Raw genomic sequence first — 14,301 nt, forward strand, 5'->3', positions numbered from 1 at the left:
ATACCCACATTGGAGTTGCTTTACATTGCATATACACTGCAGTAATGCCCTCAAATGGAAACTTTTTGATCGCCCGTTATACAATCATTCACCAACTCTATTAATGCTCCAACATTTTCCAATGCTGTTCACAGTAACTTCCTTGGGACAGAATTGTAGGCCTTTTCAAAATCAACAAACACCAAAGGCAGATCTAGATTTTTTTGTGATCATTTTCCGACACATATGGCGTACACAAAAGATGTTACCAACACAGCAGCAACTAGTGCGTGCATTTTGGTGTCTGTGTGGTCGTGTCTGTGGTGTATGTACGTTTAAACAATGGAAAATCCAGGATGAAATGTAACTATATAGTAGTTGCTACTCACCAAACAGCGGAGATTCTGAGTCACAGAAAGGCACAACAAAAAGACTGTCGGGAAGTTAGCTTTTGACCCACAAGCCTTTGACAAAAATAGACATCTCTCTCTCTCTCTCTCTCTCTCTCTCTCTCTCTCTCTCTCTCACACACACACACACACACACACACACACACACACACACACGACCACTGTCTCTGGCAGCTGGAACCAGCTGCTGGAGACTGTGGTCATCTGTGTGTGTGTGGGGGGGGGGGGGGAGGGGGGGGGGGGGGAGTGTCTATTTTTGACAAAGGCCTCGCTGGCCGAAAGCTAATTTCCAGCAGTCTTTTTGTTGCACCTTTCTGCGATTCAGCATCTCCGCTATATGGTGAGTAGCAACTATCCTTTTCATTATATTTGCTGGAGAACGAGCAAGAGCTCAAGGGCTAGTGTGCGTACTGTTTTCTTTTGCTTGTTTCTATGTGCCACACACAAGTCAGCTATAGGTGAGCCATTGTCTTTCCTGTATTTTACATATTATTATTGTGGATCACACATAGTTAGGAATTAGAAATTACCTGTCAAAGCAAATTTCATTGAATGCAAATCATATATCCACCAATATTAACCTTTCCATCAAAATGTTAGGCTTGGGCAAAGAAAGATTTGAGTAGAATACAAATGACAGAAACGTGCTTTCTACAAAGGATCCTGAGTAAGATAACAAGGGACAGATGAAACAATTTGAAACATGCTTCATATCAATCCCCTTAAAAAAAACTATGGATATGAATCAGCTAAAATGCTGTGGGCATGTTAAAAAAATGGGAAAAGAACAGAATCTGGAAGTAGACCAATTGGAAAACCCCAAACAAGACTATGTGAAGAACAATGTAAATTGGTGAGGACCACTAATGGAAGAAAATGTGGAATGGTAGGACTGTGAGAGAAAAGAGAAGATTAGAAGAGGCTTTGTGAATGAACTGCATGAGCAGAAATGTTTCAGGAGCAGGAGGAGGAGGAAGAGGAGGAGGAGGAGGAGGAGGAGGAAGAGAAGGGAGGAGAAGGAGGAGGAGGAGAAGAAGGAGAAGAAGAAGTAGGGAGGAGGGAGGAGAAGGAGAAGGAGAAGTAGTAGTAGTAGTAGTAGTGGTGGTGGTGGTCACAGTAGAAACAATAACAACAGCAATCCTATTTCAAATATGACTGTTATTGTTTTCTCCTGTTTACTTCTTCCTTTTACCTGAAGCATATAAATGCCAGTTGCTGGTGGTGGTGAATCAGTGAACACAACAAGCAATTTTACAGGATCTTGCAATGTTGTGTGAGCAATTCGAAGACCTGATGCACCAGCTGTCTTGCCAGAAACATCCAGCCCACACACTGAATGAGCCAACTTCATGGCTGTAGTAAGTGTTTTCTCAGGCTCTCCAAATGCAGTGCCCAGAACTTTAACCATCTCTGCATGTTGTTGGACAAGTGAAAACGTACGATTGTGGGACACAATCTGTAAAGTCACAAATTTTTGTAAAGAATCTGTTCAATAATTTTTTCACAGTAATAAAATATCAATAAGTGATTTACCAAAGCACTGTCTGTAAGTATTATTCAAAAATAAATAATAATGGCAAGCAGGTGTCTTAAAAATAATATACAGGGTGTATACATGGACAAGGAAAAAAAGTTCCCGGATTTCCTGGTTAAAAATACACTTTCTCCTGGGTGACTATATTTTTCCTTATCAATCCTTTGAATGGTTATGGTTTTATACATGGGCGTACAATTTCCCGGCACTTTAGAAAACGAAACTCAGGGAAAAAAGACAGGTTTTGGAAACATCTTTGATGTGCAGCAACATATACGCTGTGTATTTTCGTATTACGAAAGTATACACTGGAATTCCACCAAACACCGCATATTACTTCCGAATCATTGAAATCGACATTTTGATCTTTTGTAGGCCATTCGTAGCTCATGTCACGTGATCTCGCTAGCCAATGACAGCGGATATTCAGAGCATAGGACACGTGACGTAGTCAGCCAACAGCAACATCACTGTTAAGTAGTACGAACACACAAACAGGGAAAGTTAATAGTTTCAATTAATATACATAGTGTTGCTACAAGAAAAGCAAAGTTTTCACATATAATATTGTTGTCAAGCAGCAAGAGAAGCTAAGCTTTCGCATATACTGTTGATCTTTTTTGCGCGCGTTACACTTTACAATATATCACACAAATGTGCCAGTAAAATTTTTAGTAATGACATAAATGTCTGATCTTCAGGGTTCGATATTCTTCTAAAATGGCTCATCATCAAAGAGTTTAAATGAGAGTCAAATGCCCTGTGATTTAATAAATTCATAGTTCAACTTACGTAAAAGGATATTTACTTTGAAAGTAACGCTTTTCAGAGCACTATTCGGAATATTTTCCCGCGACCTGTTAGAAATAGGTTCGTTTTAGCAGTTGCCAGAAAGCGCAGATAACAGGCGACACCGCGCATGGGTAGCTGTCACGACGTAGGAAGCCCGTATGTACGCATGTAAAACATTGAAAGATCATACATTATGGCATAAAAGAAACAAGACATCAGAGGATACTGCAAGAGCATCGGAATGTGCACATTTAAAGTGCATACATAAAAGTGCACATTCATATGTCCGGATTCCCAATGAAGTAGACCTCGACCGGATATTAAACTTTTCAGTGTGGTTTTCAGGATGTAAATTTTCTTGGAGCACCAATACTGTATTATATCATGTTTGGTTCTTTATTATGACATAATGCCAAATGTGCTAAAAAAGGAAAACGTGCACTTGAAATGCAGCGAACAGTTGAAACTAGCCAGTACTGTGGAATTAAACATTTCGTTTCAAATGCATTGACTGCCTCTGCGGAAAAGGTTAACAAAAGTCAAATTTCTTTAGCAAACAGACAAAAATAACTTCATTGTTCCACAAGGCGATTAATGCTTGACTGTCAGAAAGGTGGAAATAAAATAAAATCTGAAACTAATGACATATTTTAGCCTTCCATAATTATGTGAGTGTGTTTTAATTCACGTGATAGTTCCCGGCCACAGATATCCATTTTGTTTTCATTTGACGTGAGAGTAAACGAAGGGGAAGCAGCAAAGTCACTAAATGTAAACACGCGTCATGTGGAGACTACCCACTGTAACTCAGACTGCTCTGCGCATTAGCCCCGGATCTACATTTGTGAACCGAGTCAATACTAAAAAAAATCGAATCTTCAAAATATGTTCATCTTGTAGCGCACATCTTTCTGTAAAGTCTGAAACATAAAACATATGTATCCAAGGAAATGTAAGACATATTATTTGGTCTTAAGTATGCCAAAGTGCAGTGCCACGCCACTTCATAAAGCATTTTTCTACCGCACGTCCAAACTATATTCAGGCGAGTGGAAATTGAAATGTCCTGTGGTGTCTCTCCAGCTCCCATCGGCCGGTTTGACAGCCTGCCCCTCTTAAAAAAAAATCTTGCAATTAATAGCGGATGGGATTATTTGTAATCGAGAGAACAAGAACTCTTCACAAAATCTGAACTCTTTATTGTCTATTAGTTAGTAACTTGCTGTTTTGTGTGACATAAAATTAAATATAGGATATATAAAACCAATACTGACAAGAGATAAGCAAGAAATTACACATTTCTTCAAACCTTAGCTCCTAGCATTTTTTCTCTCTAATCTTGCTACAGCTTTACATGGGGTGCTTTCCTTTCTGCGAAAGAATCTATTACCTCATCAAAGTTTGTCAAACGTTTTGCTACATGAAAAATCGAAATGTTGTTATCTAATACTGAGAAAGCTGTTAATACAAATAGTACCCAAAACTGGTGTGGTTTCTTGATCTGATTACGTCTATTTTGTCACTATCTGCTAAATAAAACTAAATAGGACTTTCTAATATGGCAGAAATTTTGTAAGACACACCAAATAAACGAGACTGTTTTGGCACAAATGGCCATTTTTAAAACACGACAGAATATAGTTCACGAAGACCAACATAAAATGCCTATGACTCCTACAACAAACAAAAAGCTTTATGTTAGAAAATAGTTTCACATTTCATTCATACGCTCCAGTTTCTCGAGCATGAGATCGAAAAGTAGTATTACGAAATTGTTATATAAATTTGGAATCGTCTAATTCTTCCATAATTTGTGTGATGTCCCCGTTTCTTCTCCTTCCTCGTTCTAACAACCTTGTCATCACCAATTCTGTACCTATTGCTGTCATAGTCAAAATTTGTTCGCTGATTAACTTCACTAACCCTGTCAGAATCACATGTTTAGTTATCCCACAAATATTTTCCGGTTAGGCGTTATTACGCGTTCGAACAACACGTTTTCCGCGTTACTTCTAGAATAGAACTTATGCGTCTGCTAGCCGGGGACTGTACAGCTTGTTCTTACTAGTGTAGCAATCTGGCCAAAAATTTTCTGTCAAAATTTCATTTTCTTGGATACACCGAGAAGAAAATACGTAATCTTTCACACCTGTTATTCCTGTTAGTCGCTTATTTCCATTCTGGTAGTCTGAATCTATGGATTTCGCTAGTAATTATAACAATGCTGATCATTCGTAAACCCAATCAACCACATAATCAGACAACGATTGGCATTCATCCGTTCGGCTTTACTGCCTCAGCTCGTATTGCCCCGCCCCCTTTTGTCTGCGGAAACTGTATTTCTAGATGCAACGAGGATTCTCCTGACAGAGACATCACGTACACTGTGCATGCATTCAAAAGTCAACTCTTGATTCATTCAGAAATCAACTTAAAATGTGTTCAAAAGCCAACAGGGAAGCGTTTCAAAATCATATGAATAATTGATAGACAAACGTGCGCTGGATGCTAGGCACTTTGTGAAACAATTTTTTTTTCCCTCAAGAATATGAATTTGGTGCCCCCTTCTCCCGGTAGCATCTAGCTGCTTGCTGCGACTGCTTGCACAGCCAACAGCCACATTCCTGTAGCCAGAAGGGGGAGAATCTACTACTCAAATGTGACTCAACTGTGCATATGCATGAGCCCATGCGTAACTGCTAAAACAAATTGAATGTAAACAGTTGCGACTTCACGCTCATTGGAGGCAATTTGTTGTTACGAAGCCCTGCATAGTCTTCCTAAAGCCTTTGACACATTTTCAATTGGCAGACGCTTGCATGAGCACTGTGTGTAGTAGTTGTTTACGGCGCATTTCCTTTGCAATTTAAGTTATTTTAGTTTTTTTCTCTCATTTATGTTTTATTGTTGAAGTATTATTCTGCAGTAGTGGGATATAGTAATATCCTATGTTAGAGTATCGGTTCTTACCAGTCAAAATTACAAAAATTTAACTGAAAACTCAAACAATGAAAAATTCCCGGAATTCTAAAAATATCCCAGGTTTTTCCTGGTTTTCTCCCGGATGAAAAAATTCCTGGGTTTTTCCCGGATCTCCTGGTTGTCCCAGGTCGTATACACCCTGAATATAGAAATGAATTTAAAAACTAAGGCTACAATAACATAATGATAGCGAAAACTTCTGCTTACCAAGGTACACACAATACACGTCAATAAATGCTCATAAAAATTTAAAACAGGAGCAAAAGTATGAAATGAGAAATCAAATAAACTATATAAGTAACTGGCCAATGGAAAATCCAGGATGGAATGTAACAATATTACGAGAAGGAAAGTTGCTACTCGCCATATAGTAGAGACGCTGAGTCGCAGATAGGCACAACAAAAAGACTCTCACAATTAAAGCTCCCTAAGCTTACACACTACTTAATCTAACATTAACTATGCTGGGTGCTGTCTATTGTTGACGAAGGCCAATGGCCGTAAGTTTTAATTGTGAGAGTTTTTTTGTTGCGCCTATCTGCGGATCAGCATCTCCGCTATATGGTGAGTAGCAACTTTCCTTCTCTTAATACTGATATAAGTAACTGAATTCTTTCTTGGTGTAACAGAGAGCATGATGAGAATCTCTCTCTCTCTCTCTCTCTCTCTCTCTCTCTCTCTCTCTCTCTCATGCACACACAGAATGTGAATAAAAAGAATGTTTTGTATGAACTACAAAGTCTTGCTTAATTACATTAGGCGTAGTACATGGATCCTATAGAAGGGGTATCATGTGTAAAGAAGACAAGAATTTACATGTTAATTAAGCATAATACAATAAATGACTTAAAACTGTGAAATTTCATTGTATTATAGTGCTACTCTTAATTATAATATACACTAAACTTCTAACTGTATAAGTTTCTGCGAAGCTAATCATAAGTGGAGTGGTAAGAGTTGCCAAAGAGATATTTCTTTAATTTAGTTTTAAGTTCTACTACAATATAGTGTCCATTAGTTACACAATGGTGAGGAATGAGTTGGTTCCGAGCCTGATTCCTTAATTCTGTTTTGTTCATCAATGTCCTAAATGTGATGTAACTGTCCTAACTAACTACTTAATTACATAAAAGTAATCAAATAAGGAATGGGTGATGTTACTTCTTCTATACATGTTGATCCTCCAGTACAATACATTTTTAGCAATTATATATGACTTGGAACAGACCTTGGATGTATGAGGATGATTTGGTAAGATTGGTGAAAAGGCAAGGAGAAACGTTTTGTTTTGTAAACAACTCACCTTACATCTAGACATAGTATCATTTGAGGCATATACACTTGGGCCAGCGATAACCCAGCTTTCTCATCCCACTGAAAAAATAGGCTGTTTCACACTCCACAGAAAAATAACTGACCATCACTATCACTTTTTCATTTGATGAGAATTTCTTCCTCACTACCCAAAGTTCACATTAGGGAACAGAATGAAGTCACTTGAGGCTAAGTCTGTTGAATAGGGTGGATGAGGAACCAATTCAAAGACCAATTCATGCACTTTCACCACTGTTATCGCTCATTTATGGAATAGTGCATTATTCTGGTGAAAAAGGAATTTTTCCTGTGCCAACCTTTATCTTTTTTCAGCCAACACAAGTTTCAAACAACCCAACAATGAAGCATAATATGGCCCAGTTATGGTTCTGTCTTTTTCTGAGTAATCTCTGAGGATTATTCCTTGGGAATTCCAAAAAACTATGGCCATCACATAACCAGCTGACAAAATGATCTTTGCCTTCTTCAGTGCACTTTCACCAGTTTCATCCATTGTTTTGGCTCTGGCATGTAATGATGGACGCAGGTTTCATCAACAATCAGAAATTGACACAAAAAGTTTTGCAGACTGTGATTAAATATCGCCAGATATTGTGTTGAAGTGCCATGTCAGATGTGCTTTTGGTCGACTGTAATTGCAACACCCACCTTGCAAACAACTTACTCACAGATAATTCTCCATGTAGGATTTTACGCACTCAGCTGAGACACCTACAGTCTCAGCTGTCTCACAAGTTTTTATTTGGAAGCCTTGCATTACCATATACTGTGTTTTTTCAATGATTTCCCATGTGGTGAACTCAATTGGATGGCTGGAGCATGCTTTGTCTTTTGTGCTTGTTCGGCCATGTTTATAAAATTCATTAATCCAAAAGTAAATGTTCTCTAATGAAGGTGCAGAGACCATGTGAACTTCATCTAATTCTGTTTTGATTAGTGTGGCAGTCCAATCCTTCAAATAAAATTTTTAATAACATCACAAAACTCAGTTTTCTCCATTTTCACTCACAGTCGAGATACTGGTCAATTCATATGGATATCAATGGCTGTATGCTATACATTGTTGAAATTCTTTATACGATCCTTGGAATAATCAAGCTTACCAACCATGAAGGTGCAACGGAAATGTTCCATTCTTTCATGAAAATTTACCAGACTTATCAAACCATCCTTGTACAAGTATGCATTTTTGCTATTTAGTATAAGTTTCACCTCAAAAATTATCTTGCTGTCTTTCTGGAAATGGCTCCTCACAATGTCTCTTCACCTGAGGAAAAAGGAATAGGTCACTGGGTGCACACCAGGAACATAGGGGGCGACGCAAAATCTGATAGTCCAAAGCAGCAGCACGTGACTGTGTCCTGCACAGACAACTCCAGGTGATGTGTAACCTTGAATACTACACATGACCTCATCAGGAAAGTCTGCTTCTGTGGTTTGCCCTTTACAAAAATAGCCTGTTAGCAACACACCATAGATCTTCTTCATCTCCCAGTACTTACTGCAACCTACATCCTTCTGAATCTGCTTAGTGTATTCATCTCTTGGTCTCCCTCTACGATTTTTACCCTCCACACTGCCCTCAAATGCTAAATTTGTGATCCCTTGATGCCCCAGAACATGTCCTACCAACCGGTCCCTTCTTCTAGTCAAGTTGTGCCACAAACTCCTCTTCTCCCCAATTCTATTCAATACCTCCTCATTAGTTATGTGATCTACCCTTCTGATCTTCAGCATTCTTCTGTAGCACCACATTTCGAAAGCTTCTATTCTCTTCTTGTCCAAACTATTTATCGTCCATGTTTCACTTCCATACATGGCTACACTCCATACAAATACTTTCAGAAACGACTTCCTGACACTTAAATCTATACTCGATGTTAACAAATTTCTCTTCTTCAGAAACGCTTTCCTTGCCATTGCCAGTCTACATTTTATATCCTCTCTACTTCGACCATCATCAGTTATTTTGCTCCCCAAATAGCAAAACTCCTTTACTACTTTTAAGTGTCTCATTTCCTAATCTAATTCCCTCAGCATCACCCGATTTAATTCGACTACATTCCATTATCCTTGTTTTGCTTTTGTTGATGTTCATTTTATATCCTCCTTTCAAGACACTGTCCATTCCATTCAACTGCTCTTCCAAGTCCTTGAAAGTATAAATACGTAACAACGTACATACCAAGTGCTTAACATGAAGTCAACGTATTTGCCTGCAATACATTCAAACTACCATGGATCAGGGCTTTACAATCCAAAAATCTATATGATCAATTTTCAATGGAGTTTCTTTCTTTATATTAAATTAATACAGTCCCTGTAGGCTCCCAATATCACTAACTATATATATTAAAACACAGTCCCTGTAGCCTCCTGATATCATTAACAATATAAACAACATGACTGGTTAACAGTCATTCAGATATACTATAATTGCTTGCAAAATACAACCTTAGAACGTTACAGTAAAAGCAATAAAAAAGCAGATGACAAAAGTATTACCTCTGTAACAACATCTAAAACAAAACTGAGAAAGAAATTGCAAACTATAACGAATTTCAATTTCTTAAGCATTTTAATAATTATGTTTGTCCTGCTTTTACTTACTATACCAGTAAATGACTGATAAGACTATTTATTTAAATATATACTAACTGATGGGTGTTCAGCTACTACAGGATTTCCAGCAAGAAATCTTGCCCATGCAGTTGCTTCTGCTGGTGGTGGGCATGTCAGCTCAGAGTCTACCAGATACTGTCCCAGACGCTCTAAGTTGAACCTACAGAGTATGTGAAGTTGATATAAGTAATGATACTACAAGCAAAATAAATTGCAGTTAGATACAAGTCACAGAAGATATGAAAATTCATATTTTATGATTAACATTTGTTCTGACAAGTTCTGTTCACTCATTCTGACAGGGAAACATTACAAAGTGGAAAACTTGAAATAGAAATAAATATGTAGCAGATTGGTGGGCATCAGATGATCTGAAAAAGAGTTTTAATTGCTAGAGTACACAAATTTTATGCAAGCGCTACTACTTTCAGTGAAAAAAAAAATATTTGTGGTGGCAGGTAGACACTATTAATGATTTGAGCATTCTAAGACATATCAGATATGAAATACTCCATTAATACTGTATCATTCTACTAAGCCTGCTATGTAGTTGTAGACATAAAAGTGTCTTCTGCAATTGGTATGTTACTGATGGATCACAGTTAAAAGAATCAAAATTTAGTGGCTGAAAGACGGTATTATAATGACTTGGAAGAAAAATTTGTGGAATATGCTAACACAGACCTTCGAGAGCTGCTCAGGCAAGAAGGGCACCGGCAAATTAGTGTTAGTGCTAAGATGACCATCACCAATGTCATTTTTTGTATCTAAACAGATCTGGTAAGAGGCACAGAAAACTACCAGACATACCCAGCATGACAAATTGTATTTATAATTTGGAAAATCTTTTTTAGGACTCTAAAATGATAGTACAAAATTTAAGGAAAGTTGTGGCAGAATGCAAATAATTTACACATGACAGCAGTTTGACAGGAAGACAGTGGCGAGGCGATGTGTCAGATGGGCTGGGTACAGGGAGAAAGGAGGCGGGAGTGAGGGTTGGGGAGGGATGGCTGATGACTCAGAGAAAGACAACAGGCGCATGGGATATTAATGTTGGAGGGAGAGGAAGCAGTTGTATGTGATAGGAATGCAAAGAGCAGAGTTGACTACCTAGTGACTGAACATGCTGCTAAGCACAATATGGCCGTGTTTAACAGCTGCTTCACAACCTATGCCATCTAGATCCCTCCTTCCCGCATCGAATTTTCCGAACTATGTAGATGGGAATTATTCTTGCAACACATCATTTACTCCCATAATCCTCCTGGCCTCAATCTCCAATTACCCATGCTGTCTACCCAACACTCTTTCCTTTCCCTCTTTTGCACCCCTTCCCAACCTACTAATCATCATCATCATCATCATCATCATCATCACCACCACCACCACCACCACCACCACCACCACGTGCTTTACACCTGCTGCCTTTTCCTCCTACATTGCTATCCCATACATCTGCTCTCTCCCTCTGAGCCATCAGCTGTCAACCACAACTCCTCAACCCTCCCTTCCACCTCAGTTGTCCCTCAATCCAACCCACAGGACACGAACTCTCACCTCACCTCAGGCCAACTGCTGAACTGCAGTCATGTGTTCAGCCAGCACAATGCATGAAGCAGGTGTGTGTGTGTGTGTGTGTGTGTGTGTGTGTGTGTGTGTGTGTGTGTGTGTTGGTTGGTTTGGGGTCTAAAGGGACCAAACTACAGGATCATCAGTCCCTTTTTCCTCATGCAAATAAGTCTCAAGGTAAAACAATTCCCAAAAGGAGTTGGGGGAAAAAAGGGTGTAAGACAAACGGGGAACCACACCAAAAGAGAAAACAAAAGAAACAAACTAAAAGGGAAAATGTATGCTAAAAGGAAAAGTGGAGGAAGGTATTAAAATCATATAGCAGATGGCCTGGGCTGGCTGATCAAAAGAATAAAAATGGATGAGCCAGCCACTCTGTAACACACTAAAATCTCCAGCCTAAAAGACAAGGTGAGATGAACACACATAGAAAAAAGACAAACACCAAGGCAACAAAATGCAAAGAAGGAGTGACGAAGAGGTAAAATGGAGGGAGGATGGAGGCCTGGGTGAGACGGCCAGATGTCCACTCTTAGATTATATGACAAAAACCCCCCTCACAAATAAAACGTGAAGCTAAATTAGCCGATGAGGCGTTGTTGCCTGAATGTTAAAAGCCCACCGCAGAGCATCTAAAATTGGGCAGTCTAACAAGATGTGGATGACAATCATATGGGAGCCACAGTGACACCGAGGTGTGTCCTCGTGACAGAGGAGGTGACCATGTGTTAGCCAAGTATGGCCAATGTGGAGCTGGCAAAGAACAGCAGAGACTCTGTCAGTGGCTCACACGGATGACCGCCACACATTCATTGTCTCCTTGATAACAAGGAGTGTATTTGGTGTACTGATGGTAAGCCATTCAATACCCCAGATCACGAAAAGTTTAAGGAGGAAGACCCAGCCTGTTTGGCTAGACTGTCAGCATGTTCATTGCATGGCATTCCAACATGTCCCGGGGTCTAAATGAAGGTCATTGAATGTCCACGGTTGTCAATGGCATAAACAGACACCTGGATAGTCATTACCAAAGGATATTGAGGGAAGCACTGGTTGAGAGTTTGTAGATGGCTTAAGGAGTCACTACAGATGATGGACTCACCAGCACAGGAGCGGATATGTTCAAGAGTGTGATAGATGGTACCACCTTTGCAGTGAAAACACTGCAGCCATCTCACAAGATGCACTGTTCAGTATGTCTAACATGAGCGTAAGCGAAGCCAACAAGACCATCAAACATTGATCCATCAGTGTACACTATTTCTGAGCCCTGTAACTCACTGAGAAGAGAAAAATATTGCCGGCAGAGGGCCTCAGGTGGAACTGAGTCTTTCGGCCTTGTGATAGGTCCAGACGAAGCTGTGGTCAAGGTATCGACCATGGAGTGTATGTAAAAGGACCCGCAGGAAAGGTGATAGAGGGAAATTGTCGAGTTAAGTGAGAAGTGACCAGACACGGACAGCAAGGGGATTCCCAGTTCTGGGCTCTCACTGCGGGAGATGAAGCACTGTGTTAGGGAAAAGGAGACTGTAATTTGGATGGCGAGGCAAACTATGAATGTGGATGGTATAATTTACAAGCAATAGTTGCCGCCGGAGCCACAAAGGAGGAATGCCAGTTTCCATGAGAAAGATGTTCAATGGACTCATCTGAAAGTTCCCGTCGCGAGCTGAACTCCGCAGTGGCAGATAGGGTCAAGCAGACGCAGTGCGGAGGGCGGTGCTGAACCATACACCAAGCTCCCATAGTCAATACGGTACTGTACGAGGGCTTTGTACAGCTGCTGCAATGTAGGACAATCAGCACCCCAGTCAGTGTGACTCAGGCATTGAATAATACCAAGATGCTGCCAGCACTTGTCCTTAAGGTAACAAAGATGGGGAGGTCAAGTTAAGCAGGTGTCAAAGACCAGTCCCAAAAAGCAGTAAGTCTCCACTACATCAAATAGTTGGTCACTGAGGTAATGTTCTGGACGGGGGTAGACAGTACGACGACAACAGAAGTGCATGACGCAAGTCTTGGCAGCTGAAAACTGAAAGCCATGAGTAAGGGCCTATGACTGTGCCTTCTGTCTGACTCCCTGTAACCGGTGCTCAGCCACACCAATAGAAGAGGAGCAGAAAGATACAAAAATCATCATCATCTAGGAGGGGAGATACTGAGGACCCTACTGTTAGCGCAAGACCATTGACGGCAATTAATAATAGTGGGACACTCAGAACAGAGCACTGCAGGACCCCATTCTCTTGCATATGGGGCACACTGTGGGAAGCACCAACGCAAACTCTCCCTTGTCCCAGAACGTATCCATTCACCAATGCTTAAACATCTGTCAGTGAATTATCAGCACCACCTCCGTGCCTTCTTCAACCACATCTGGAGTGATGGGGAATTCCAGTTGCAATCGTGGCAAAGTATCATTGTTCCAGCTTGTTAAGGAATCCGATTCATCCAAAAGATAGAGAATTACACAATCTTTTACTTTTTTGTGTACCTATTGACGCTCAATGCTTCTACTATCCATATTACTAAAATTTAAGAGTATCTGTCATCTATTCAGTATATGTCTTTTGTGGGTTAAATTTTCCGAAACACAGATCTGCACGGTAAATACGATTACAGTGGAAAGAGTTGTTAAAAAACTGCAGGTTGGATAAAAATCATTTATTTAGTGGATAAAAACAGATGCAGTGTACTGTTAATAAGTAATAAGAAGGAGAACAAACTTTGTAAACAGTGTACTGATACAAAAGCAAAATGGCCCACAATATAAAAATACAGCAATCCATATGTTTGTTGACATGACAGAACATCCAATGATAATTGACAGCAACTAATCTTTGGTTATCAAATACAGTTAATAGAACGGAATACGGGAAAAAAATCAATTAATAAGGTTCACAAATCCTGTGAACAGCATCAGGGAGATAGAAACTGCAGTTGAAAATATCTGAATATTTGAAAATCTTTGTCATCAAAGTTCAACATACATTTGCTTGCAGACCCCATGGAAGTAAGTTATCTAATACTCCCCAAAATGTAAACAATTAGCAGTGTGGTGAAACAAGGAAAAAA

General features: G+C 39.7%; 1 protein-coding gene across 11 annotated transcripts in view; it reads right to left on the reverse strand.

Annotated features, from left to right (window-relative positions):
* Positions 1-14,301, reverse strand: part of LOC126095728 (anaphase-promoting complex subunit 4) — a 135,818-nt gene that overhangs the window by 28,890 nt on the left and 92,627 nt on the right. For all 11 annotated transcript variants that reach the window (XM_049910496.1, XM_049910491.1, XM_049910495.1 and 8 more), the window contains 2 exons: positions 9,691-9,814; positions 1,582-1,845 (listed from right to left, as the gene is read on the reverse strand). In XM_049910496.1, the coding sequence (XP_049766453.1) occupies positions 1,582-1,845; positions 9,691-9,814 (388 nt within the window). The remainder of the gene's footprint in view (positions 1-1,581; positions 1,846-9,690; positions 9,815-14,301) is intronic.

Source organism: Schistocerca cancellata, chromosome 8 (assembly GCF_023864275.1).
Source record: "Schistocerca cancellata isolate TAMUIC-IGC-003103 chromosome 8, iqSchCanc2.1, whole genome shotgun sequence".
Lineage (NCBI taxonomy): Eukaryota > Metazoa > Arthropoda > Insecta > Orthoptera > Acrididae > Schistocerca > Schistocerca cancellata.